At 44.5% G+C, this 27,840-nt stretch overlaps 1 protein-coding gene across 1 annotated transcript in view; it reads left to right on the plus strand.

The window, feature by feature from the left end:
• DYNC2H1 (dynein cytoplasmic 2 heavy chain 1) overlaps nt 1–27,840 on the plus strand; it is a 1,848,033-nt gene that overhangs the window by 1,620,880 nt on the left and 199,313 nt on the right. The window contains exon 83 of the mRNA XM_029602426.1: nt 10,437–10,553. Coding sequence (XP_029458286.1) covers nt 10,437–10,553 — 117 coding nt within the window. The remainder of the gene's footprint in view (nt 1–10,436; nt 10,554–27,840) is intronic.

Genomic DNA, 27,840 nt, shown 5'->3' on the forward strand with positions numbered 1-27,840 from the left:
GTTTTTTCCACTTCTTGGACAATAATAGTGCACTTGCATTCTATCTAGATCACACTACATTCCATAGGAATTCCACCTAACTCTTTCCTTCTGTGGCAAGAGTCAAGCTACGAGTTCCAGTGAACAAACAGACCCATTCCTCCTAATTGACAGTCTGTATCTTTTTTCCTACCAACAAGCAGGCATTTCACTACAACACTGTGTGTAACCACACTCTGTTACATCCGTCCCAGCCTCAATAGCTTCCCCTCGGCCGCTGCTGCTTGTACATATTTATCAGGCTGCAACCTGGAGCTCTCTCCATACCTTCGCAGCCCATTATTGCTTAGATACGACTAGCCGGCATGCTCCATGTTTGGCCAGTCCATCTACTCTTATTCTTTACTGTTTTAACGGGTTGGTGGAAGGATGTTGGGTAGTTAGAGTTTCAGGATGCCCTCCGTTCCAAATTCCACCCTCGTCATTGCGCCTTTCGCGCGTCTTGGGTGCATTTGGTGCACTCTTGGGCATCCTCAGCTCGGTACTCACCCATATGTGAGGACTACCATCCTGCTTGTCCTGTGAGAAAGCAGATGTTGCTTACCTGTAACAGGTGTTCTCACAGGACAGCAGGATGTTAGTCCTCACGAAACCCACCCTCCACCCCGCGGAGTTGGGTCTGAATACGTTTTTACTTTTATTTTAGTTTTGTTTGCGCTTTTAGCTATAAGACGAGACTGAGGGAAACACCTGTGGCTCACAGGGATAGTTGCAGGCTGAGCATGCTCAGTGCACTCAGTGTGCCAGTGTCAGTCAAAGCTTTGTAGAAACTTTGACAGAAGAGTTTTCCATACAGGGCTCCATCCTTTGATGTCACCCATATATGAGGACTAACATCCTGCTGTCCTATGAGAACACCTGTTACAGGTAAGCAACATCTGCTGTCTTATTTCAACCCTTGTTTAATGTAAACCGATGTGATATCTGCGATCGAACGTTGGTATAGAAAAATAAATAAATAAAATAAATAAATAAAATCTATGTGGGTATGAATAGATCCTATGAAGTATATACATATAACAAAATATGTGATTTTGTGGTGGAAGTCATGTTTGAATATAATGAAGAGAATTTGTGGGAGCATGATAAACAGTATCTGTGTTTGTTGGTGTGATGAAATAAAGGAGAATAGTGTAAAAATATAATGAATGAAAAACTACATGCATAAATATGACAGAATGTAATATCTGATCATGGCAAAATGAGTGATGTGTGCAAATGGCATTATTAGCACAAACAAATACATCTCTTTGTTCTGTTTGGGTTTATGAAATAACTAATTTTGTTGCTCAACATATAAAATATTTATGAAATATAAAAACCCATTCAGTGGTAGGTGGCTACAGTCAGTTCTTGTTATATATTTGACAGATTTAAAAAAAAGTAAAGTAAATTTTCAAAAAGCTTAAAACATAGTTCTTTGGTTTACACTGATTTGGGATACCTTTTTTCAAGTGAAGCTAATAAAATAATTGCTGTTGTAGAGTTCAGCTAAAGCAAATGAAAATAATTTATCAGGGAAAGAACAGAAAATGAAACACTGCATCGTTTTTCAAGATTAGAAAATCAATCCAAAATTGAAGAAACAACATGACTGCACCTGCATGACACAGTGGGTCTGATGTAATATGCTGCGCTGAGCCCACCACTGGTTTTTATTCTGGTTCTAGAGGATTTTTTTTTTACGATAATCTCATTCAGGGAGATATTATGGGAAACACCAGAACTTCGAATCCCATGAAATGCTTAGTTTGGACGCTTGCAAATCGCATTTAAGAGAGCATACGAGACAATGTAGAGAGCCATGTTAGGGAGGAGACATTTTAGCACTTGTTTTTTTGTTTTGTTTTGTTTTAATTTGTTTATTTGAGACATATACATTGCACTAACTTCCAGATAACTGTTCTCAATACAACATAAATAAATGTATATAGATAAAATGCATATGTTCAAACATATAATTTTTCATAAGTGTCATTTACCAACTCATACATCTTCTTACAGATATCCACTCATAACTCTCATCTTTTATTAATTAACATCTTACCGCTATCATCTTCATTAAAATCACAATTACAATAGAAGACTATACCCCTCAAAGTTAATTATTTTGCAACTGTAAGCATATTTTTTCCATAAATGAAAAGATCTCTTCAAATTGAATTTCTGACAAGGATTAACAATATCTTTTTATCTTTGAATTTCAAAAAGCGGCATTTGGTGCATTAGACCAGTCCATGTTTTATACACTGGCACCTCCTTCCCCTTCCATGACATCAGTACAGTTTTTTTGCTAGAAACAAAGCCATAGACAAAATTCTTGCCCCCCCCCCCCCTCCCCACACACACACACACACACAGACACTACACGGTGACCTGGGTTGATCATACAAATGTAAATACAAAAGTTTACCCAACCATTCAACTTCATGTTCAATTGAAGTTTGGGATAGCCCGTAAATATATGGCCGAAACTGCCACTCTGGGTTATATAATTCAAGCATATATCATTATCCCACAATTTCATTTTAACTTTCCCTTCCCTAGTAATATAAATCCTTTGAAGAATTTTTAATTGAATTTCTCTCACATTATCAACTAACAGATGTCTATAAATTTGCCCAAATGATTGGGAAATATCCTTTTCTTCCAACAGTGTCCCCAAATCACTACCCCTTAAAGTAGCCAAGGAAGTCAAGTGAGGTAACTTCAGCTCTCTCTGTAAAATTATTACCCATACAGAAATCTTGTTAAATTTAGGGATGATGTCAAAAACCTATCTTTCTCGCGAGAAAATACTAGATGATCAACCCGATTTCTGCCTTTACTTAGGCAATAATGCCTTGCCTGCATATATGCAAAAAAATGACTTGTTGGTATAGACCAGTTTTTCTGAAGTTCTTGGAAGGACAATACAGGTTTTTTTGTCAAAACATTGCCCTATACTATATAAAGCCCTATTCCTCAAATCCAGGAAAATAGGGGAGCTAAAGCCTGTTGTAAATTCTCGATTACCTATTAAAGTAAAAAAAGGGAGAAATACACAGATTTCTTTCCAAAAGTCTTCACCACTACCACCAATTTTCTTAAAGTTATTTGCCAAAAAACTCTAGTATGAACTTTCCACACAAATCTTTTAAACATGTGAAATAAATTGATGGGGTTATATGGAGAAAAACTAGATTTTATCACACTTTTCTCCAAGTGAAATCCATTCTTGAATAAAGCAAAGAACAGAGGCCACATTATATATACTCCAGTCTGGAATTGCCAAACCTCCGTTTTCCCTCTATAATTTCAGAGTATTGTAGCTTATTCGGGTTTTTCTACCATTCCATACAAAATTTGATGTCAATGATTGAAGCTTCAAAAAAAAAATTTCCAATCCCTATGGGCAACATTTGAATGGAGCATAACAATCTAGGTAATATTACAATTTTAACCAGAGCACACCATCCCATCATAGATAAGGGAAGACTCCTCCAGCATGTCAGCAAAGTCTGTACTCAGTCCATTCCCTTACCAAAATGTAATTGATATAACATATTTCCAGAATATGTCAAATGTATACCCATATACCTTAAAGAAGCAGGGAAGCCCAGGGGTCTCTGGCAGTGCAAGAGGACACTACCCCGAGGAGCGGGGGAGTGCAGTACAGTCTCAGAGATAGGCAAGACACTACCCCGGGGAACGGGGAACAGAACATAGTAACAGTAAAATACAAGGCGCTGCCCCAAGGAGCGGAATCCCAAGTTCACAATGCGCTACCCCAAGGCAATGGCCCGTGGAGCGGGGTACACCCGCGTTGGGTCTCCACGAGGCAGAGTACTGAGGCAATGGCCCGCAGGGCGGGGTACACCTACGTTGGTCTCCACAAAGTAGAGTCATATGGCAATGGTCCGCAGAGCGGGGTATACCACGCTGAGTCTCCACGAAGCAGAATAGAACGGCTATGATCCGCAGAGCGGGGTACAGCGATGTAGAGTCTCACGGTAGAGTAGTTCCTGGAGCAACCCCGAGGAGTGGGGAAGATGGCAGACAGCGTCCGAGGCTCAGGGCTCTCCGAGGAGCGGATAGCCAGAGACAGGAGCATGGCCCCTGAGGAGCAGGTACCCGAGAGTGTTTCACGCCAGGGAGCAGGAATCAGGAACCAGTGTCTGTAGCTAGATCAGCAGGATTCAGCAAGGAGGGAACTCATTGCCAAGTCGATTAGAGCCATGCCCCGATGGGGCTTAAGAGTCCAGGGCTAGTGATGTCATCAAGGGGAGATGCCACAGAGGTTCCCACCCTGGCATCCTGAAAGGAGGTTCATAGAGTGCACGTGCGAGCCTAGGAAGGCCCGGGAGAGACATGGTGGTCTGCGGTGTCCTCGTTGCCCTGGGTGTCAGGAGCAGCTAGCCACAGCCGCGAGTCTTCCCAAAGGAGAGAGGGAACAACACATGAAGTTAGTAATAGCAGTCGCAGCCGTCTGTGACCGACGGTCATAACAACTACAAATTTGCTTGCGCTTTTTTGCTTAATAATGTATTCAACTCCTGCTAAGTTTTGATTATTCTTTCCTGAATTGCTTCAGTCATATGCTATATATGTATTCTTTTCAATCCAGCCAGTTGCTTAGTAAGAGCTAGCATTTTCCTACCATTACTTCTATGTTTATGGGTGCAATACGAAATAATATGACCCCTCAATATTACTTTAGCAGCATTCCAAAAAAAATTAAATTCCTTATAATACTCCCATTTCTCCTTCAAGAATTTAAGGAACTCTTTCTCCACAAGCCAAGAAAGCATACTCCAAGATTGAAGTCCAGATACCCCTACACCCAAAGAAATAGTTATTAATGCATGATCTGAGCATGCAATATCTATCTCACTATCCATCAGCTTATCAAAAAATAAGACTCAGATAACAATATGTAATCAATTCTTGAGTACACCTAGTGTGAATGGGAAAAAAAATATTCCATTTCATCCATATGCATAGATCACCAGGCATCAAATAAATATAATTCTTGCATCAGGAATCCCACTTCTATGTCCACCTGATTTTTTTTTTTTTTTGCGTCTTAGCTGGTTTCCAGTCTATAAGTGGATTATCTGTAATGTTATAATCACCTCCCAAGATTAGAGAATACTTCTCACATTGAGTTACCTTGGCTATCAGGGTAGAAAAAAAAGAGTGAGAACAGTTTGGTGCGTGTATATTAAGCAATAAGTACTTTTGACAATAAAGAATACCAGCCACCAATATATATCTCCCACCCCCCTGAATGTACTATTTTGTGCTCTACCTGAAAAGGTGCATCTTTATTGATTAAAATAGCAACCCTCCATTGCATTCCAGACAATGATGCAAAATAACATTGCCTCACCCATTCTCGACACAACTTACGGTGTTCACCATCTGTATGATGGGTTTCTTGAAGGAATACAATATTTACCTTGCATCTACACAAGTCTGTCAGCATCTTTTTACATTTTATTGGAGAATGAAGATCACCTATACTGAGTGAAGAGAGAATTAAATCACCCTTACCCTATGGAATAGAATATGAACAAGAACATAGCTTTTTTTTTTTCCACAGAAAGGGATGGCCTCCCAGCCTGTGTGGAAATCCCTGACTCAAGGAGGGCATGGCCTTTGATGTCCATGACAGGCCCCTGCATCCCTGGGCCAGAGATGTTCACGCCAGTGTGGAAATTCCTGGCTCAAGGAAGCACAACCTGGAACGACTATGACCCACTTACCAACCAGAAAAAAATAAACCACGACACAAGTAACATTTTAAGATTGTTTATTTCACTTCAAAAGTAATTGAAGAGCTAAAAATGTAAGATTGACTTTGAAGCAATTGCACAAAATGCAAAGTTGCATATTCAGCAACATTTGAAAGGCTACCCTAACTGCCAGGGGAATACCGCATATGCAAGATAGTATACGCAGCAAAAGTCCATAAATGTAATCAACAGATCCTTAAACTGAGACAGCCTGGCAAAGCAGACAAATCATCCAAGAGTTATAGATGATCCACCATTTCAGCAAAACAGCAGCAATGAGTGAGCAGGAACAAAACCATTTCTGCAGACTTCATTGATGAGCACTGATGATGAGGATGCACCCACCAGCAAAAAGAAGGGAAAAGAAAAACAAAAGTGAGAAATGCCAACCTGATGCCTAGCGATCTGCCATCCAGTGCCTACTGTGGAACCAGCAACAAAAGTACACAGGAATGTTGATGTGTAAATACTCATGGGTGGAGAGGAGACAGCAGCAGCAGTGTGGTGAGTGATGGCTAAAACAAGGCATCCAAGGGGGAGAAGCATCTGCGTAGAGATGAGACATCCGAGTGGAAGAAGCATCTACACCAGAAGGAAGAGCAGAAGCGCAAACACCATTTCCACATACTGCAGCGACGAGCACTGATGATACACCCACCTGCAAAAGGAAGGGAGAATAGAAACAAAAAGTGAAAAATGCAAGTCTGAAACTGTCTAGCCCACGGGGGAACCAGCAAGAATAGTACTTTGGGATGTTGGAGTGTAAATACTCATGAGAAGAGGCAAGCGTTGGTGGAGGGTCAAGCGATGGGAGAGGCAAGGGGAAGAAGCATCTGTGTAGAGAAAATGCAACTGAGTGGAAGATTTATATGCACTGGGAGGAAGAGCTCCAGAGGCGCTGGCTGGTTCTCTTTGGACTCGTCCTCAGTAGCAGGCTTTTCTGTGGCCATTGGCTGATGATCACTTGGGAAAATAAGAAAAGATATATCAGAGCCAAGTCTACCACATCCTTCTGAGCCCTCTTCACCCTGGCTATACTCATCTGTTCCTTCCGCAATATCCATATCAGTGCCACCAGTATTGAAACCAGCAAAGTAGTCCTGCCAAATAGTCCATTGGCATCAGCTGAACTCTCCTGGTGGGCCTTTTCCTACCCGCCACTTGGACCTCTTGATGAATGCCAGCTTGGCATTAATAGCCACCCTGGTGTCCTGCCATTGATGCTTCAGCTGGTCCACTACTCTGGTCATCCTGATAGGCTGCTGACATCCTTAGTGATGCTTGTTCTTCAAGGATGTATTCTGCCTGAAGAGTGCACTGAACGTCTTGCAGACCCGCTGCACCAGAAGATCTTTCTCTTCCTCTTTGAAGCACAAATCGTATTGACGCTGCTTCTTCTCTGGCTGCTGGTTCCTGCCTGCTCATCATTCCTAGATGATGACTGGGATGGGTCCCTACCTCCCTGAGCGCTACTTCCACTATCTGCTCCCCTTACTCCGACCCCTCCATCCACTGTCTTCCCCCCCCCCCCCCCCCCCCCCCCCCCCCCATTCTAGCTCATGCATGCCACTCTCCTCCCGCCCCATCTCCCCTCCCTGGCAAAATGCCACTGACTCATGCACCTCACTCCTCCTATCTTCTCTGACACCACTCACCCACCCATCACACTAATCCACTCCCCCACTTGCACCGCCTGTGTCACGCTCTTTTCTCCCATAGCCGCAAACACTCACTTGACTCTTTCAGGAACCTTAACACAAAAGTGGACAGAAAGACCAACAATCATAGATGAACAATCACATGCACTCTAAAGATTCTCTAAAGAACAGAGATAAAGATAAAAGGATGGGAAACAGCAAGGGAAAAACAAGCAGCAGATATGACACCACTAAGCAATCACAATTGACAAACCACCAACTCCAACACCAAGAAAATCTCCAATGCGTAGTCCAGAGCTCATCTACCCATCATCCATCACTGACAAAATGGCCTTAGAAAAGGCTGCCTTTTATTTCCATGCAAGGAGGAGTGACCAAAAAAACAGATGGACATCTCTGCACCACCAATCACACCATAGGTCAGCCTAGGTACTTCTACCAACCAATAGGAAACACTGCAGCATTTTTCACACTAAACTGTTTTTTGCTGTCGTTTTTACCACAGTTTTCTCCATGTCAGTTTTAACACCAGTTTTGGCATGCTTTTTGGCATGCAGATTCTTAGAGCTGGTTTCCTTTGCATACCATTTGTTTTTAGCATCAAGCAAGGCCATGTGTTTTTAACACACGCAGTATTAAAAATAGGTGCTAACATTTTGTGCCAGTTTTGGCATGGGTTTATTATATTGGCCCCAGTGTGCATAAAATACTATATTTCTAAAAGATGAATGTGTTTTTTTTTTACAAACTTTATTTCCAAGCAAAACAAGAAGCACAACAAGCTGACAAAAATATTACTAAAGATGTAAAGTAACATACTTGATATTTAATAAATGTAATAAATCATTAAGCATATGACGGCTCACTATCTTCATCTGTGATTTAGATATTCAGGACTAGACCTTTAGAGGTAAAACATATCTCTATTCATTATCCCAGTTTGCCACAATTCTGCAGTCATAGCAGTGGCAGCAGAAATTGCTTTTTACTGTGGAGTTGTACCAAATGGCCCCGCTGCTACTTTGTTCCAATACTGCTCGTTGGTACCACCAATCTGCCCCGCTTCCACAACCAATGTTGCCATCACTTGTTCCCCACACTTCTATCACCACTACTGCCGATCCTGCCTGCTTCAGCCCAGTCGCAAAACTATATAATACGTTAGAGCTATGCTGAGCATTTAACATGGCAGTATTCTCAACACTACTCAGTTCCATGTAAGCAGAGGCATGCAGAAATAGGGTTTAATCAGGAGCAATAGGAAGGATCAGCAATGGTGACTTCAGGGATACTTAGAATATATATGGGATTGGGAAGGAAAGAAGACACAAGGAAAAGAAGGAGAGGAGATAGTGAGGAGGAAAAAGATGTTGAGAGAGATGGAGGTAAACAGAGATTCAAGAAAACAAAAGATTGCAGATGGGAGAAATAAAGGAGAACTGAAGGGGTAGGGAGGGAGATAACAGAAAAGGCAGCATTGGGAGAGATAGCAACAATGAGAGTGTGGAGTAGGAGGAGAGACAAAAAATAGAATGAAAACTTTAAGAAAATATTAAAAGAACTGACATGGAAGCAGGAAAGAAATAATGAGAAAATAAAATAAATTGGACCACATTACAATAAAGGTAAAGAAGCACAGCATACCTCTTATTATAAGAGAGCTATTGCAAATCCCCATGCACAGTTTCCCTCCCCTGACCTCCTCCTATCCCTAGGAATGCCACGTTTTTCCTGTAGCTTAAAGTATGCACACTTTGAAAATACACATTTACTTTTAATCACTGACTGCTTGATTCATTAAGGCTTTTCTCCCATAATGTCTATTGGAAAATACCTTGATGAATCAGACCCAGTGAGGGCAGTTTTCACCTGTGGGGATTTACCCAGGTAAATATCTTTAAAATTATCCTAATTATGCACTAGAATTAAATGTTCAACTTTTGTTAAAAATATTCCCTTTTATAACTGACAAAATAAAACATATTTTAGAAAAATAATGACTTTTGTAAGAAAGATTAAATTGCAAAACTATATACTGTGGGTCCTATGTACTCATAGAAACAGAGAAAGGTCATGGCAGAAAAAGCCTATCTAGTCTGCCCATCCACTCAACTAATTTAGATTTATAATTCTCATCCCATTCAGTTTAGTAAGGTACCTTCCTTCTGAAAATATTATCTCTGTGGGCTTAAAAGAATGCACATAACTTTGTCTTTAGGCATCCTATTGAAAACTTACCCATAAAGTTTTAGAAAATTAGACATTTCAGGTTTGAAAAAAGTAGTAAACCACTTGAATAGCTAACTTTTTTTCCAGTCCTTTCTTTTCAGCCATTTTGTTTTTCTTTGTGTTTGTTATACTTTTCTATCTACTGCATATGCTGTGTATTGCTATTATTTATGATAAAAGGGATGGATCAGCTCCCCTATGAGGAAAGGCTGAAAGGTTAAGACTTTTCAGCTTGGAGAAGAGACTGCTGAGGGGGGTTATGATAGAGGTCTTTAAAATAATGAGAGGTCTTAAACGAGTAGATGTGAATCGGTTATTTACACTTTCGGATAATAGAGGGACTAGGGGGCACTCCATAAAGTTAGCAAGTAGCACATTTAAGACTAATTGAAGACAATTCTTTTTCACTCAACGCACTATTAAGGTCTAGAATTTGTTGCCAGAGGATGTGATTAGTGCAGTTAGTGCAGCTGGGTTTAAAAAAGGTTTGGATAAGTTCTTGGAGGAGAAGTCCATTAACAGCTATTAATCAAGTTGACTTAGGGAATGGCCTCTGCTATTATTGGCATCAGTAGCATGGGATTGTCTTAGTGTTTGGGTACTTGCCAGGTTCTTGTGGCCTTGTTTGGCCTCTGTTGGAAACAGGATGATGGGCTTGATGGACCCTTGGTCTGACCCAGCATGGCAATTTCTTATGTTCTTATGTTCTTATTATTATTTTACCATTGTTTAGGTCATTTCGCAACTGCGGATCCTGAGCAGGTCGGTAACTGCAGGCTGCAAATTTGACAGAGAAATCTGGTCTAATGAGCTTTCTCCTGTTCTCAACTTGTGGAAGAAACTTAATCGGGTAAGAAAGTAGAACAAAAATGTGTTCTTTTTATTTTAATTTTATTTGTTTTAAAGAACATGTAATAAAGCAGGGCTTCACAAAGGTAGAAGTAGCCTGTCAGAAGACAGAGGAAGCTCTAAAGGTAATTCCAGGGGGAGCATTGTCTTAAAGTAGAAAAGGAAAAGTGAGCAAGAGTTGGCCAAGGGATTGTAAAAGCAGAAGGATCAAGAAGCACAAGGCTGCTGGGAATGTAGTTTGAAGATGTTTGGCAGAGTAACACTTAAGGTGAAAGTAGCAGCAATAGAAGGCTGGGCTAGTAATTGGGGGAGACAGCTAAGGCTAATTTAAAAAGCCTTATGGCTTTTTTAAAAAAGCAGTATGGTGGATTTAAGGAAGAGAGCACTGACTTCCAGCCGACCCAAGTAGGGAGCCAAGAGAGAGAGAAGGCTTGCTGAAACCCAGAAGCAGAGATGCCTGCAGCATTTGGTTAGAGATTGTGAATCTGCAAAAGGTACAATTGGGAAATAGGTTCTATTTAGTCTTGGGGAATTAGGCTGGTCTACAGCTGATTACCAATGTATCTTGCTAGGGAAGTCCTAATGTCTCAGGACAGGAAGTGTAAAGTGAACACTGATGCATGGAATACAGTTGCTTTTTACTGCAAGAAGCTGACGTTGAGCAGTGTGTTCCAGAAAAATGTCAGCAGGTCATGCAGGGTCTAGGCAGAAATCAATGTCAAACAGCAACATTCACAAACTAGGATGCTTTACTATATTTCTAAGTGTCTTAAAGGAGATTCCATGAAGCTTAAATAGATGTTATATGATTTTCAATAGCTAATTGCACTGAAGTAAAGATTAACCACCCAAACAATAATATGAGGTAATACCTTTCTCCTAGGACAAGCAGAATGGTAGTCCTCACACATAGATAACATCATCAGATGGAGCCCGGCATGGAACTTTGATCTCAAAAGATTCTAGAGCTTTCATCATGCCCTACTGAGCATGTGCAACTATAGTGATAACCCTGCCCCCTAGGCAGAGTCCCTCAGTCTTTTCTTTTCTGCAGATCTGTCGTCCTACGATTGTGGAGCTCGTGCTTTTTTCTAAGAAAATGGTTTTTCATTATTTAGCTTTGCTCTCTCCTTACAGTTTTGTAAGGGATTTTTCCCATCGATAGCAGAGCTGAATTAGCTATGTTGTTTAGGATGTCCCCTCCGGGCAGCCTCGAGGCGGCGCTTTCCTTAGCTGTTACAGAGCTTTGCTCTGTGCAGCTGTGCGCATCTTACCATGCGGACTAGCGCCCTCTCTTCTCTCAGTCTGTTTTTTTTCTGCGCTACCGATCACACTTTTTTCCTCCAACTTCTCCAGTCTCTTTTCAAGAAAAAAACAGCAATCTTCAGTGCTACACTGGGGCCAAGACCACCTGGTTTCTAGTACTGCCAGTGCAGTAAGGTGATGTCCATCACCGACGGCCATAACTATTATATCTGCCTGGGCCTGGACCACGACCATTCGTCCTGCTGTGACTGTGGTCATATGTCCACCTGGGCCCAGGGCAACGGGCACAAAAACTGGCACGGCTCAGAGAGGACAATGGGAGCTCTTATGCCCCGCCATCTGAGTCCCACTCCTCGCCGGCGCCCAACACGGAGTGACCCAAAAAAAGAAAAAGGGCCTCCTCAGGGCCTCAAGGTAAGGACATTAAAAAACCCAAGATACCCGCAGCCCCAGCACTTGGCCCTTCGGGGCAACTATGTCCCAAGAGTCTGACTCACGCGTCAAAGGAACGAGAGTGGGAGCGCTGCCTGCCCGACACGACGCTGAAGCCATCGAAGTCGACACAAGAACCCAAGCGTGCCGACCGGCCCAGAGCATTGACGCCGACAGAGGATCACTCCACACATGCGTCGGGAGACCAGTACATCGACGCTCAACACAATGCTTCGAGCCCCAATTCACGGCTCATTCTACAACCCCCCGACGCACTGAAGTTGGATCAGGCTCGGGAAGAGCAAAAGGACACCGAATGCAAAGGGCGATGCACAAACATCGGCATAATCCTGAAAAGAGTGCCAGGGCTTCCACAAGGGTCTCTGCCTCAGTCAAAGGGCATGGGAGGGGTTCCTCGGACTTTGCATCTCTGTCAAAGTACCCTGACTCTGAGGCTTTCTCTTCGTTATTGATCCAGGTGTACTCACACATTTCCTCAGTGTCAAAACTTGAGAGGAAATCACCTCAGATGCAGGATCCGCTACTAGAATGGGTCCACCTTCCACATGTGTTACCCCCACTGGGGCCATATTCCGACATCCTCCTGGCCGCCATCCCTGGCACCTCTGTGGGCAGTACAACCCCCTTCAAGCAGGGGAACAAACAACCAAAAGCACAGCCTCCTTCCAGCCACGTCAAGAAAGTTTTGGCTGAGCAGGCCATCTCGCAGATCTCGGCTGTCCTCTTAGGACTCTTTGCATCCCTGGAGCCCCAAGACCAGACATTACTTCCGGCCAGTCCGTCATATGGGGAAGCTCTCCCTGAGGACAAAGTGCAGGTTCCCATGGGGAAGCCGCCGAAGAAAGCACATTCCCCTTCACCTCAGTCCTCTCCCCAGCCGAGTTCGGCTTCGCAGGACTCGGCGCCCCCCCCCTTCACCGGCATTATCTATGGGGATGCCGTCTGACTCACCTGAGGAGCCACCTGAAACTTCCTCCCCGCTGGAGGACCTCTCCTATTTGAAATTCATGGAAAAGGTGGGAGTAAAACTCAACATCGAAACCAAAAGGATCCCGCATCCGAGGACAGAGGTCCTGGGCATACTAAAGATCTTCAAGATGCCATCTGAGCCTACAGCACTCCCCTCCCACGGTGTTCTGGATGCAGTTTTAGAAGAGGCTTGGCAGTCGCCTTTCTTGACTCTGCCAACTTCCAGAAAGACAGATCTAAAGTTCTGAATGAGGCAATCACAATACTATACCTCTACTCAACTCCCACATGCTTCCATTGTAGTGGAGTCTGCCATGAAACGCGCTAAGTAGACGAGGTTGCATTCGCAACACACCACCAGGAAAGGACAACCACTACCTGGATGATTTCGGGACACGGTCCTTCCAATCAGCCCTGCTAGGAGCCAAGATACAACAGCACCAATTTTACATCACCCAGTAACTCTATGAGTGCCTCCAGTCATTAAAACCCTTGTTCAGTGTTGCGTCCATCGCTGCTCGACGCCCTCACTCTGCCCTCTCTACCTCTGTGGCGACTCCCTCCGGGACTGATGGACGCTTGCTGGCGCGGTGTCTCCATGCCGTCTTCCTTCAGTGTCCCCGGACCGCCACAACGCTGCGGATCCGCCATGTTTCTGATGACGTAGGGCGCGCGCGCACGCTCCAATTGATGTACCAGCAAGGGCGAAAACCTCGCGGGCGTCCCCTGAGATGACGTCATCCGCTTCCAATATAAAAGGTCTCTACATTTGCTAATAGATCGAGTTAGCAAGGACACGATCTCGGACTCGCTACGGATTCGTCCAAGCTACTCTGCCTCCTCGGACTTACCAGAGGTACCCGCTCCTTGGGGGCCTCGCTCTCTTTTTCTTTATTTCAGATTGCAGATAGGAACCGGTACTCACTCCTCGAGGGCCCATGTTCGTGAACACACTGAAGATTCTCTACTGCCTGGAAGCTATCACAGATACAGACAATTGTGAGTTACCATCGCTCTCTCAGAGCTTTCCTGGAACCAGATACTTGCTCCTCGAGGGCCTAACCCTTTCCAGCTACTGAGCTTCTTTAAGACCTTATGTGAGTTTTGTCATCTAGTTCTGGCTATGAACACAGCATACCCTGTCTACACACTATCTATAGTTTCTCTACAGCTCAGCAACCCTGGGATCGCTGTTCCAGTTCCTGAGGGACTTCAGCCCTGCCGGGCATATCAGCTCACTACTGCCACCTCTGGTGGTTCTACTAACCTGTCTAATAAAAGAACTATCCGTGTCTGTCTCCATACCCAAGCCTAGCCGGTGGTCCCTCTCAGGATATCCTCCTGGGGGCACAGTCATCTGCCATCGGCCCGAGGACTCACCTATCTACTTTCCTTTGTGCTGGTAACAGATTGTTAACTCCTCACGGAGTCTGTAACAGATTGTTAACTCCTCCCTTCTTCAGGTGTCTAGTCATAACAAGATTGCTAACTCCTCCTACCACGGGAGCGAACCATAACAGATTGCTAACTCCTCCCCCATCAGGAGTCTTCAGCATCAGCTTTCTAACAGATTGCTAACTCCCATCTGCTTGCTCCTCCCATCAGCATAGCAGTCTATAACAGATTGCTAACTCCAGTGGATCCGGCTTTAATTTGGAGAAGCAGTACTCCTGGGAATCCAGCTTAAGGTATGGGATGTCAGTGACCCCATGGATCCGGCACACCTCTCCGCTTTGCAGGCTATACCGGGCCTGGCTCAACACTTCTCAGAACAGCAAGAAACTTTGGAGAAACTTACTGCAGCATTCCATCAGCTTCACACACAGAAAATACAAGGCACAGCTTCTACACAAGAAGGTCAGTTACAGGAGGTAACTTTAAAGACTGCTGTTCCACTGGCTGTGGCTATTCGCTTCTCCGGAGAACTCCAGAAGACGCGGGGCTTTTTGAACCAGTGCAGCATGCATTTCACCTTACAGCCTTCATTGTTTCCCACGGGTCTCTCTAAGACCACCTACATCCTGTCGTACTTTGATGGAAGAGTCCTGTCGTGGGAATGCAAGGGATGGAAGAGTACCTTATGGGAATGCAAGGACCCTATTTTGCAGGACATAGATGGATTTATGGACTTGTTTAAGTCCGTTTTTGATGACCCTGCTCATATGTCTGTTGCTGGGTTTGCTTTAGTGGACTTGAAGCAAGGCAACAGATCATTGGCTGAATTTGCCATAGAATTCAAGACTCTTGCAGCGGAACTTCGCTGGGACCCCAGATGTCTCAAAATTCTCTTCTGCAGAGGCCTGTATACCCGTTTGAAAGACGAGCTGGCCGCTCGCCAGACACCTGACTCGCTGGAAGAATTGATAGCCTTAGCTACTCGGATTGATTGTCGGCTCCGAGACAAGGTGAAGGAAATCCGGCCTAAGGTGTTAACTGGGTTGGAACAGGCCAGTACCCCTGCACTTTGGAAGGGTCCAGGAATTCCTACTGTTGATAAAGAAGAACCAAAGCAACTTGGTCATGGTCACTTGACCTCAAAGGAGAGAAGATTTCGGAAGAAATGCGGCCTGTGCATGTACTGTGGTCAGTCCAGCCATGATGTCTCTACATGCTCTATTCGTCCGGGAAACGGACGGGCCTAAGTCCCGCGGGAGGACTGTTCTTGGGCCATACTGCGTTATCTCCTCTGCTCTCTCGCTCGGTCTCTGTGACGTTTGAACCAGCAACGGTTCGGACCCCTGCCCTTATTCTCAGACATCTTGTGGAAGACCTGAGGAGTCCCTCCGTCAAATTAGAAGATCCATTACTGCATCACAATTTGAAGTGGGCTTTGGACGTTCCTTTACATCGCCACTTCTTTTGAGGATCTTAATGAAGTCCACAGCAGTTCTACACCTGCCTGCTGATCTACATAGCGGTTGCTATGTTCGCCATAGCTAGATGGCGCTCTACATCTTCATCTTCTTAATGGACTTTAACTTAGAGATACCTGCTATGATTGTTTCACTCGTAAGTCGTGTCTGAAGTACTACAGCACAATTCGTTCCGGGGAAGATATCTCTAGCTACCAGCCAGTTTGAATTGCTGGTGCTGCCACCGCCTCTCTTCCAGTTCATCTATGGAAGAGTTATCCAGAAGTGGGTTTTGGACGTCTACCAACCTTGCCACTTCTGTTGAAATTCTTTGACGTCCATAGCAGCTAAGCCATTGCTGCTGAATTCAACTTCTCATTCAGTTATCCAGAAGAGTTATCCAGAAGTGAGTTTTGGACGTACCCCAACATTGCCACTTCCTCTGAAGGTTCAGTGACGTCATAGCAGCTAAGCTATTGCTGCCAAATTAAACATCCCATCCTATTACTAACTGAAGAGTTACCTTTAGAAGTGGGGTTGAACGTACCCCAACATCTCCACTTCCGTTGAAGTCTAGTGGCGTTTTTAGCAGCTAAGCTATTGCTGCTGAAGTCAACACCTCATCCAGATACATTACTGAAGAAGTACCCTTAGAAGTGGGGTTGGACGTAGCCTGACATTACCACTTCCACTGAAGGTTCAGTGACGTCATAGCAGCTGAGTTATTGCTGCTGAATTCAACACCTCATTCCGTTACTCACGGAAGAAGTACCTTTAGAAATGGGGTTGGGCGAACCCTAACGTCGCCACTTCCGTTGAAGTTTCAGTGGCGTCTATAGCAGTTAGCTATTGCTGCTAATTTCTACCATCTCTCATCCAGCATCATCTACTGGAGAGTCATCTTTAGAAGTGGATTTTGGACATTCTTCAACATCACCACTTCCACTGAATTTCTCAGTGACGTCCACAGCAGCTCTATCCACTGCTGCTGATATCATCAATACACTCTGAAAGATTCTTCCAAATCTCAAGATCTATCTGTCACCATTGCAGAAGATGAAATAAAATTCAAGATCAAGAGATTCTGGATGTTCGTAACAGAGGCAAAATTTGAATACCTTCTGTTTTTGGGAAGGTTTCAGCCCTGATTTGATCACTTGGGAGCTGCAGACCAATATCTTGGATAAAGAGATGCCTCATCAGTTTCAACTCGCGCATCCTTTGAAGCCTAAGCCTGGTACCCGAAGAGGAGATCGCCCTTTAAAGGGGGGTACTGTTGCATCCGTCGCTGCTCGACGCCCTCACTCCGCCCTCTCTACCTCTATGGCGACTTCCTCCAGGTCTAATGGATGGTTGCTGCTGCGGTGTCTCCATGCCGCCTCCCTCCGGCGTCCCCGGACCGGCACGACGCTGCGGATCTGCCATGTTCCTGATGACATAGGGCGCACACGCAAGCTCCGATTGATGTACCAGCAATGGCGAGAACCTCGGGGGCGTCCCCTGAGATGACGTCATCTGCTTCCAATATAAAAGGTCTCTACATTTGCTAACAGATTGAGTTAGCAAGGACACGATCTCGGACTCGCTACGGATTCGTCCAAGCTACTCTGCCTCCTCGGACTTACCAGGGGTACCCGCTCCTCGGGGGCCTCACTCTCTTTTTCTTTATTTCAGATTGCAGATCGGAACTGGTACTCGCTCCTCGAGGGCCCATGTTCCTGAACACTCTGAAGATTCTCTTCTGCCTGGAAGCTATCGCAGATATAGACAATTGTGAGTTACCATCGCTCTCTCAGAGCTTTCCCTGGAACCAGGTACTTGCTCCTCGAGGGCCTAACCCTTTCCAGCTACTGAGATTCTTTAAGAACTTATGTGAGTTTTGTCATCTAGTTCTGGCTATGAACACAGCATACCCTGTCTACTCACTATCTATAGTTTCTCTACAGCTCAGCAACCCTGGGATCGCTGTTCCAGTTCTTGAGGGACTTCAGCCCTGCTGGGCATATCAGCTCACTACTGCCACCTCTGGTGGTTCTACTAACCTGTCTAATAAAAGAACTATCTGTGTCTGTCTCCAAGCCTAGCCAGTGGTCTCTCTCAGGATATCCTCCTGGGGGCGCAGTCATCTTCCATCAGCCCAAGGACCCACCTATCTACTTTCCTTTACAGCCAAGTGCTCTCTCCAAGCACTCTGCTGGTAACAGATTGTTAACTCCTCACGGAGTCTCTAACAGATTGCTAACTCCTCCCTTCTACAGGTGTCTAGTCATACCAAGATTGCTAACTCCTCCTACCACGGGAGCGAACCATAACAGATTGCTAACTCCTCCCCCATCAGGAGTCTTCAGCATCAGCTTTCTAACAGATTGCTAACTCCCATCTGCTTGCTCCTCCCATCAGCACAGCAGACTATAACATTCGGCGATGATGCATCCCCCGCCAGCTTGCGACAACTGGTTTTAGACATGGAGGAGAGGTTATGACACCTCCTCCGTACCATCTATGAGTTCTTTGAGACATTATCGAGGGCTTCGGCTTTAGCTACAATGGCTCGTCACCTAGCCTGGCTCAGGGCCAGTGCAATTATGGAGGATGCACAAGTGAAGCTGGCGGACCTCCCCTGCAAAAGGGACAACCTGTTCGGGGACAGGCTGCAGAGTTACATCAGAGTTGCTGGAGAGACAGGCAATCGGGAGGGAATTGTAGTCCCTGTACGCTCCACAGCTGATCAAGGAAATAAAAACAGCGGGAGAAAACCCCTTAAGACCTGTGGTTTAGTGTGGTTATATCTCACTCCCATATACGTGGTCTCGGGGGTGGCTACGGGTGAGTGACACGGCATTTCGACGAATCAGGGCTAGTTAACTAGTCTCACCTTAGAGAAGGCTGATGTGCGATAGCCAAATGTCAGTAATCCGAGCAGTATCTTCCATGCCCTGAATCGTTATGCGCCGCAATAGAACACACTACCAGGCCCCCCGGCTCCAAAAAAGAGGGGCACGTCTGTCATCTACACCCACCCCCGTCTATTCTCCCCTCCTGTCGAGGAGGACCGAGAGGAGAATATAAAACCATCGGCTCCAAATGCGGGAACTAATCGCATATGTACACGCAATCTATGGAGCAAACATCCCCTCAAAACTTGAAAAAAAACCACTGAACAGATGAATGAAACTTCAGCAGCAAATTAGGCTCTATTTATGGGACCTCACCGTCGGAATTAAACTATCTACTTCTAAATGTAAAAAGTAATTTTTGGAAGTAGATACTTGCCAAGAGGTAACCCACTATTGAACCCCCAACTTCAGCTAGGCAAGGTGTCCAAAAAGGCTTGTGCTGCAGTCGGCGTCTCCAAGTAATGTGCCTTTTCGGCGTGCCAGACCCTCAACCACGTGGGGAACAGCAGGGAAAATTTTATGCCTCGATTATGGAGGGTTGAGCAGATTGGAGTAAACCCGCGTCTAGCTTCAGAGACTGCTGCCGAAAAATCTTGAAATATGCGAATGGAATGACCCTGATATCTCAGTTCTTGTCGGGTCCACGAGGCCCTCCAAATTTCCGACTTATGCGCTGAGTTAAGTATCTTAGTAATAACCAACCTTGGTTGTCCCCCCTGTTGCTTTCTTCAACCCAAGCAGGTGCGCCCGTTCCACAACTAATTTCCCCTGTAGATGGGGAAGCGCTAGGGCTTCAGGAATCCACTCCTCTAACATGGTACAAAGAGACCGGTCATCTATTTCCTCTGGAAACCCGAGGAAGCATAGGTTATCTCTCCGAGCTCTATTTTCTAGCTCGTCAACTTTGGCATGCAGGTTAGTTAATTGTTTGTCCTGATCCGCCATTTTATGTGTGCTCATGGTTGCTCCATCTTCTAACAGGGAAATCCTGCTTTCAACCTGCTCCAGCCGGGGGTTAAGCGCGGTTATCGTCTCCTTCACTTCCCTTAATTGGGCTGTTATCTGAGACAGTTTGTCATCTAAGGCTTCCCTGATAGCATCTTTAATCTCTTCAATTGTAAGTGCCCCAGAGGGGGAGGGAGACTCACCGTTGTTCGCCGTCGCCATTTTAGCTTCGGGAGCCTTAGGTTTTTCCTTCTCTCGCTTTCCTCCTTTAGATATCATCACTGGTGAAGTTTTGTTCATATATCGAACAATGGACATAGGCACTGTCCTCCCAACCGTCTATAGTATTAAATAGTGCGAGTTCGCGCTGAGATTATTCGCGATGTGCAGAGTGGGCCCTGGAGCCAGTGAGAGACACGTCCTCCTGGCTCAACACATCACATGATCTTTTGGATTTCTTTAATTCTTCCTCTACCATTTCAAAATGGCAAGGTAATTGGGACTTTTTAAAACCAGAGGCTATGTGTACCCAGTAGTTGGTGACCTGCTTCTTCCTGACCGCTAGGGTAATAACACAGGTTTTCCAGATTTTTATTTCCAATTCTTCAAATATTTTGCAAATAGCTACTGTGTCTGTAAGGACATTTAGATACTTTAATAAACTGAGTAACAGAGCTCTAAATTTTTTGCCTTCTATCTGTAAATTGGTTTCATATGTAATTATCATTTATTTTGGCATTGTACCACCTTTAAAACTAATTACTCACAAAACTGGTAACAGTATGGACAGATTGTAACATATTTTTGACAAAGATGAGGAATGAGAGAGTTTTTCAAGGGGAAGAATTCCTAGTTGGAGGAGATGGGTCTAATGGTAGACCTGGCAAGTCATCCAGATCAGAACATAATTCCATAGATTCATAATCCAACTTCCAGGAGTGGTTTGACGGCAAGTTAGATAGGAGAAATATGTAATACTGGAGAGTGGGATGTTGCCTTGATGTTTCAAGGAGAGTTCTTGAACATCCATGAAAAGATAGTGGAGGTGAAGGTTCTTTTTCAGAGCCTTAATGACTTCTGTGATGAAGTGTTGATACTGTGGAGGTGCATCATTACCAATCTTTCAGAGTTGAAAGATGCTGCTGAAAGGTTTCAAGGCGGGGGGGGGGGGGGGTAGATGCAAGGCAGAAGGTGCCTAGGATACCTAATGCCCTTGCACTGGCCCTGCATGCCAAGATGATGGATCTTTTTGACTAGATCTTTTTTGGAATGTATCCCCTACCCCCAGCAGACCAATTCAAGTGCCAAAGGAAGGAAAAACACATCCTGTGTAACAAGTGGAGACCACACACTTTTTTTTTTAGTTTATACTTTATTAATTTTTCAAATAACTATGACAAAAAACTGTCAATACAGATATGATATCCATCATTAACAAATGCAATTCTAAACAGTTGTATAACAGAAAATAAAGGTAATTAATACCATAAACATTCTAAACAATGGAAATCATTTGTTACTATGTAATTTTATAGTATACTTCTTAATTTAAGCTATATAGATCTGTTAATAAATGAAAGTTTCACACACCTTTATCTATTCTACCAGCTATTAGGTTGGCTTATATTGCCTTCAATTAGTTTTTTTGATTCTAAGAATCTTTTTAAATCTCCTGAATCGTAATATATGTATCTCTGATTTTCAAATCGCATTATACATTTAGCAGGATATCGTACAAGGATTTGTGCACCTACTTGCTCTGCTAGATTCTTCAAGGCTAGAAATTCCTTCCTTCTATGCTGAGTTGTTTTTGCGATATCTGGATAAATCCATATTTGATAGTCACAGAATTTAACTGATCTATTACGCAAGAATAACCTCATAACTGTGTCCCTATCAGAAGGGAAAACAAATTTAACTAGGACTGTTCCTTTCTTTTCAAAAATAGGATCAGCTGAAGACTTTAATAATTCTGAAACATTTAAACCTGATGTTTGTTCCTCATTTACTAAGGTAGATACTATATAATAGATCTTAGCAATGGTAGGTAGAGCCTCTGTTGGAATCTTTAATATTTCCTTTAAATATTTCTTAAAGTGATCTTGTAAATTTGAAAATCTTAATAAAGGAAAATTAATTACTCTTAAATGTAAGCACCTATTTTCGTTCTCTAGTCTTTCTAGATTTCTAGCATGCAACAACTCCCCTTGTATTATATTTGTTTGTACTTTCTGTACTTGGGAAATTTTTTTTTCCAATTCCACCAATTGTGATTTTTGTTTAACCAAGTTTTCTTCTGTTTTCAACACTCTATTATTGATTTCCAATGTAACATTGGTTAATTTTGAGATAGCTTTCTCTAATGTTACAATCGCAGCCCAGACTGAATCCAAAGTTATTATGGATGGTTTCTCAAGTTTCTTCATGGGGGCAATATTCGCCAATACTGTCCCCTCCTTATCCAAAATCTCCATTTGAATCTTAAGGGGCTCTTCCAATTTTTTCTTAGGAAGCAGTTCTCCTAAATCTTTATCTTTGTTGTCTTCTTTCTCATTTAACACCAAGGAAGATATTTTTTTGATTTCACTTATATTAGGTAATGCTTTTTCCACAATAAAATCAGTTCCTTGTGCTAATATTTGGAGAGGAGGAGAAGGAGTAGCTGGTGAGGCTGATAATTCCATACTCAACTCAATTTCTGGAATCATAGCGCCTCCCTCGGGAGATTTTTCTAGTGTGGGGCTAAAAAAATTCTCAATTTTACCCTGAGAGAGTCCGCTGGAGAGGATGATGCTGCAGCCTCTCTCAGCTTCCCCTTCCGTTTTGTGTGTGGCATATTTATGCCTAAAGGTAACAATGTCCCAAAGAAATTTTTTGAGAGTTAATCAGCACTTTCAATTTTACAAATGAAGAATACTGTAAACTGGAAGGTCAGGAGAGTTTTAATTTAAGTTAAATTGACTTACTTGGAGTAGAAAACCGGATAATAAACAAAGAAAGTTCCTGAGCAAAGCCGCGCGCACCTTAGGCGCACGCAGCTTGGGCGACACGCGCCGTAGGCAATCCAATTTTAAAGAGCCTTGGGATGTCGGGATAACGTCACTTCCGGGATGAAAAGCCTCCGTCGGGGCAAGGTCCAGAGACCACACTCTTGTTTGACAAAAAGGAATATTGGCAGATTTGGTGGTAAAAAAACTTGATTTCAAAGGAGATTATATCCTATTTGTGCCTCTTGGGAGGACTGTCGTCATTGCCAGTGTACAGTGCCAAAGGGCTAGATTGATACTGCAGCATCGGGACTAAAATTTGTTTCTTGCATTTGGCCCTGATGAACTATCACAAGGAGTAGAAACAGAATGGATAGACTTACAGTTGTTACTTCATCATCCATTGCCTCAAGTACAAACTTAGGGGTGTATTTACTAAACCATGTTTGGCAGTTACCATGCAGTAAACAGCATTTACCATACGATAAATGCCTTTCGGTAGCAATAATACATGGTACTTTCAATACCACACTTTTATTTTACCCCAGATATTGCCAAAATGGTAATGAGCTGCTTTGCATGCAAGTGCTTTGCAAATATATGCAAAGCAGCTCATTATTAGACAACTTCATGAAAATAAAATAACAATCACAATCCACGATATTTTCCTGAAAGTTAGCTACAACTCAGAAGTTGTCTCTGACTTTCCTCAGGAGTATCAGGATGCTAATGTGCATCCTGATGCTCTCAGTCAGTTTATTAAAGGTCATGGATGCCCAGACAACCCTCCTCCATCTTCTAGACCCCCTCCCCCCCGATTGGGTTCTTATGAGAACCTCATGCCACTCCCATGTCACTGGCCGCTAAGTAGCCCTAATGTGAAAAATAAAACTTAAAATAAAGTTTAAATTGCACAACCCCACCCGTTTACAATTTAAAAAAACACAAAAAAAAACCCGGCCTCCAACCTGATCCATCTTAGTCCAACCCCCAGACATACCATTAAAAACCTGGTGGCCTAGTACTTGCCGGTTACTATTCAAGTTATGTCTCTGTGGATCGAGGGTCATTTGAGCCACTATGGCCCTTTAACAAGATGGCAGCCCTGCAGTACCAAGTACTGCAGCTTAGTAAACCCCACAGGGAAAATACCATGGCTTAGTAAATGACCCCCTTAAATGGTAAGCCCTCTGAGGATGGGGAAATATCTACAGTGCCTGCATGTAATCCATGTCACAAAAGGCGGAATATAAATAAAAATTTATTTTAAAATTTTTTAGAAATGTCTTTACTGTGCCTCAAACTTGAATTAAAAGCAAAGGAGGCTAATTTCAGCATGGACGGATTATCTGATTGGGTTGTAGTTGATATTTTCAATGTACAAGGTTTTGATATTGAATGTAATTCACTTTGAAGTGCCAAAAGGCGGAATATAAATCAAAAAAATATTTTGCTTATTCCTCAGCGTTCTGGCAGGTCAGTCCCAACAAGTGGGTTATGCACCTCTGCTAGCAGATGGAGATGGAGTAAAAGCTAATGTCATGGCTATATAGTCCTGCCCCGACATCAGCCTGCCAGTATTCTTCGTCTCCAGCATATAGTGGACATGCATTTCCTTCCTGGGATTGCTTGTGAATAACAAAAAAAACCCAGAAAAAATATAGAAGAAAATCCTAAAGAAGATATCGTAAAATGAAACATCTATATAGCACTTCCTTAGGTGATAGCATGCGGTTCCTCCCTCAGTAGAGTGCCTCAGTCCAGTTGCCTTGAGTGTCTTGGAACTAAAATTTGATTAGCGGTTGCATGCCGAGAGAGGCTTGGCGGTAAAGATATTAGCCCTCTCTCCCCGTAGCTGGGACGTGTTCCTTCTCTCAGCCAGGGAAAGCTGAGCTCACGTAAAAGTATTTCTTACTTCAAAAACAAAGAAAAACAGCACAGAAAAGAAAGTAAGCAGGAGAAAAGGTCTGTTACTTCAGCTCACATCTCTGGGGAAGTCGGTGATGTGAGGAGGTAGTGCAGGCACGGTGAGCTGAGCAGCTGTTTGACTAGGTGCCGCACTCAAGCTTCTCCCTTTCTGGCGCATGGTAGACCACGAGGTGTTTTCATGCATTTTGTGCTATGGGCTGTCGGAGCGCACCTGCACGCCCATTTGTGCATCTGTTCCGCACGTGCATCCAATTTGGACGTTCTTCCTTCAGGACACACAGTTTATGCATCCTGCTTTAGACGTCTTTCTTGCTGTCGGTACCGAGCACTCAATTTGGACGCCTAGTTGGATTGTGGCCTGGATCCGTATACTTATGCATACATATTTTTATGCTCACATTTTTTTGTGTGCGTCCATTTTGGGCGCGGATTTTATTCACGCATAATCTAGGTGCCTACAACTAAGATACCCGTGGCGAAGAAGCCTAAGTGCTTTTTTATTTATGCTGTATGCCACATCAGGGCCATTCAGCTGAAGCTTTCTTTGAGCCTGTGTCAGCACTGCCTGGATGCACGGGGAGATTTATCCCCTTCTGATTTTGCTAGTGATGGTCCATCTCCTTGGTCTGATGGGAGTGGGACAGAGGGAGACATGATTGGGGTGTCCCCTCCCTTGATCTATCCACAGGTCGAGTTGTCATGAGCCACTAGCTCTCAGGCCATCAGGTTCGAGCCTATGGGACTTGGAATGGACCCATCCTCCTTGTCCTGTGTAGAATTCTTCCAGGGATTACAGATGTTTCTACAGGGCTGGTCTTCTGAATTGGCAGTACCTACTAAGGTAGGTCCATGCCCTCCAAGTGCTCCTCCACCTGTCTCCACAGTCAGTGCTATGGCGCAATGTGGCCTGACTCAGTGGATCATAGAAACATAAACATAGAAACATAGAAATGACCGCAGAAAAAGACCAATCGACCCATCCAGTCTGCCCAGCAAGCTCCCACACTTATTTTCCCCATACTTATCTGTTTCACTGACTCCAAGTTCAGGGCCCTTTTTTTGGTAACTGTTTGATTCAAATTTCCTGCCACCCCCTGCCATTGATGCAGAGAGCAATGTTGGAGTTGCATCAAAGGTGAGCATAAGGCTTAATGGTTAAGGGTAGTAACCCCCACATCAAACAAGTTACCCCGATGCTTGTTTACCCAGACTGCACAGATCAATGCTTTGTTGGATGTTGTCTGAATGTAAATCCTCTTTTCCACATTTCTCCCTGCCGTTGAAGCAGAGAGCAATGCTGTATATGCATTCAAAGTGATGTATCAGGCTTAATTGGTTTAGGGTAGTAACCACCGCATTAAGCAAACTATCCACACGCTTATTTGTTTACCCAGAATGTGTAGTTCAGTCCTTGTTGGTTGTTGTCTGAATGCAAATCCTCTTTTCCACATTTTTCCTTGCCGTTGAAGCAGAGAGCAATGTTGGAGTTGCATTAATCGTGTGAAGGCTTATTGAGTAAGGGTAGTAATCACCAGGTAGTAGCCACCCCCATAGCTCTTCTCTTCATTCCCATCCTCTAGCCTTTATGGATCCACAGTGTTTATCCCATGCCTTTTTGAAATCCTTCACAGTTTTAGTCTTCATCACTGTTATGGCTATGGCTGCAGTGCAACCGCCTCACCACCAGGGGTCCCTCTAGTGCTGGCTCTCCTGACAGGCCCAGTCCATCTCCCCTGTCCACTCTATGTTCTGGGCTGTCCCTTATAACCCTGCCTGACAGTTCCCTCGGTGCTTCGGCATCGAGCTCACCTGGGCTACCTGCTCTAGCCTTCCTTCCTTGCTTGCTGTGCGTTTGGTCCCTGAACCTTGCCTTGCGCGGCCTTCAGGCCTTATTCCTTGCCTTGCGCGGCCTTCGGGCCTTATTCCTTGCCTTGCCTTGCGCGGCCTTCGGGCCTTATTCCTTGCCTTGCCTTGCCTTGCGCGGCCTTCGGGCCTTATTCCTTGCCTTGCCTTGCGTGGCCTACGGGCCTTCTGACCTGCCTTGCCCTGCTTACTGTGTGTGGCCTACGGGCCTTCTGACCTGCCTTGCCCTGCTTACTGTGTGTGGCCTACGGGCCTTCTGTGTGTGTGTGGCCTACGGGCCTTCTGACCTGCCTTGCCCTGCTTACTGTGTGTGGCCTACGGGCCTTCTGTGTGTGTGTGGCCTACGGGCCTTCTGACCTGCCTTGCCCTGCTTACTGTGTGTGGCCTACGGGCCTTCTGTGTGTGTGTGGCCTACGGGCCTTCTGACCTGCCTTGCCCTGCTTACTGTGTGTGGCCTACGGGCCTTCTGTGTGTGTGTGGCCTACGGGCCTTCTGACCTGCCTTGCTCTGCCGCCTGCCCTGACCCAGCGTGGACCCAGACACTGCTACTTGCCGCCTGCCCTGACCCAGCCTGGACCCAGTCATTGCTACTTGCCGCCTGCCCTGACCCAGCCTGGACCCAGACATTGCTACTTGCCGCCTGCCCTGACCCAGCCTGGACCCAGACACTGCTACTTGCCGCCTGCCCTGACCCAGCCTGGACCCAGTCATTGCTACTTGCCGCCTGCCCTGACCCAGCCTGGACCCAGACATTGCTACTTGCCGCCTGCCCTGACCCAGCCTGGACCCAGACACTGCTACTTGCCGCCTGCCCTGACCCAGCCTGAACTCAGACACTGTTTCTAGCCATTCCTGTCTCTCTCCACCTGGAGCCACCCTTCTGGGTGGTGTTCACGACTCCTGACTGGAGCCTATTCGTAACAGTATGCCGAAGCCATCAATTTCCAGGGGAAGAGATAGGTCTGTGTGCTAAACCGGTGAGTCAACTTTTTCATTTACAAGATGCCTCCTTCAAAGTTTTATACCTGCAATTCCTGTCAGACCTTGAATTACCCAAGCTATCAGAACTGTCTAGCCTGTCAACTTGCTGGTCAGGAACACTGGTCATGCAGTAACTGCAATAAGAG

This window comes from Rhinatrema bivittatum, chromosome 5, assembly GCF_901001135.1.
Source record: "Rhinatrema bivittatum chromosome 5, aRhiBiv1.1, whole genome shotgun sequence".
NCBI classification, from domain to species: domain Eukaryota; kingdom Metazoa; phylum Chordata; class Amphibia; order Gymnophiona; family Rhinatrematidae; genus Rhinatrema; species Rhinatrema bivittatum.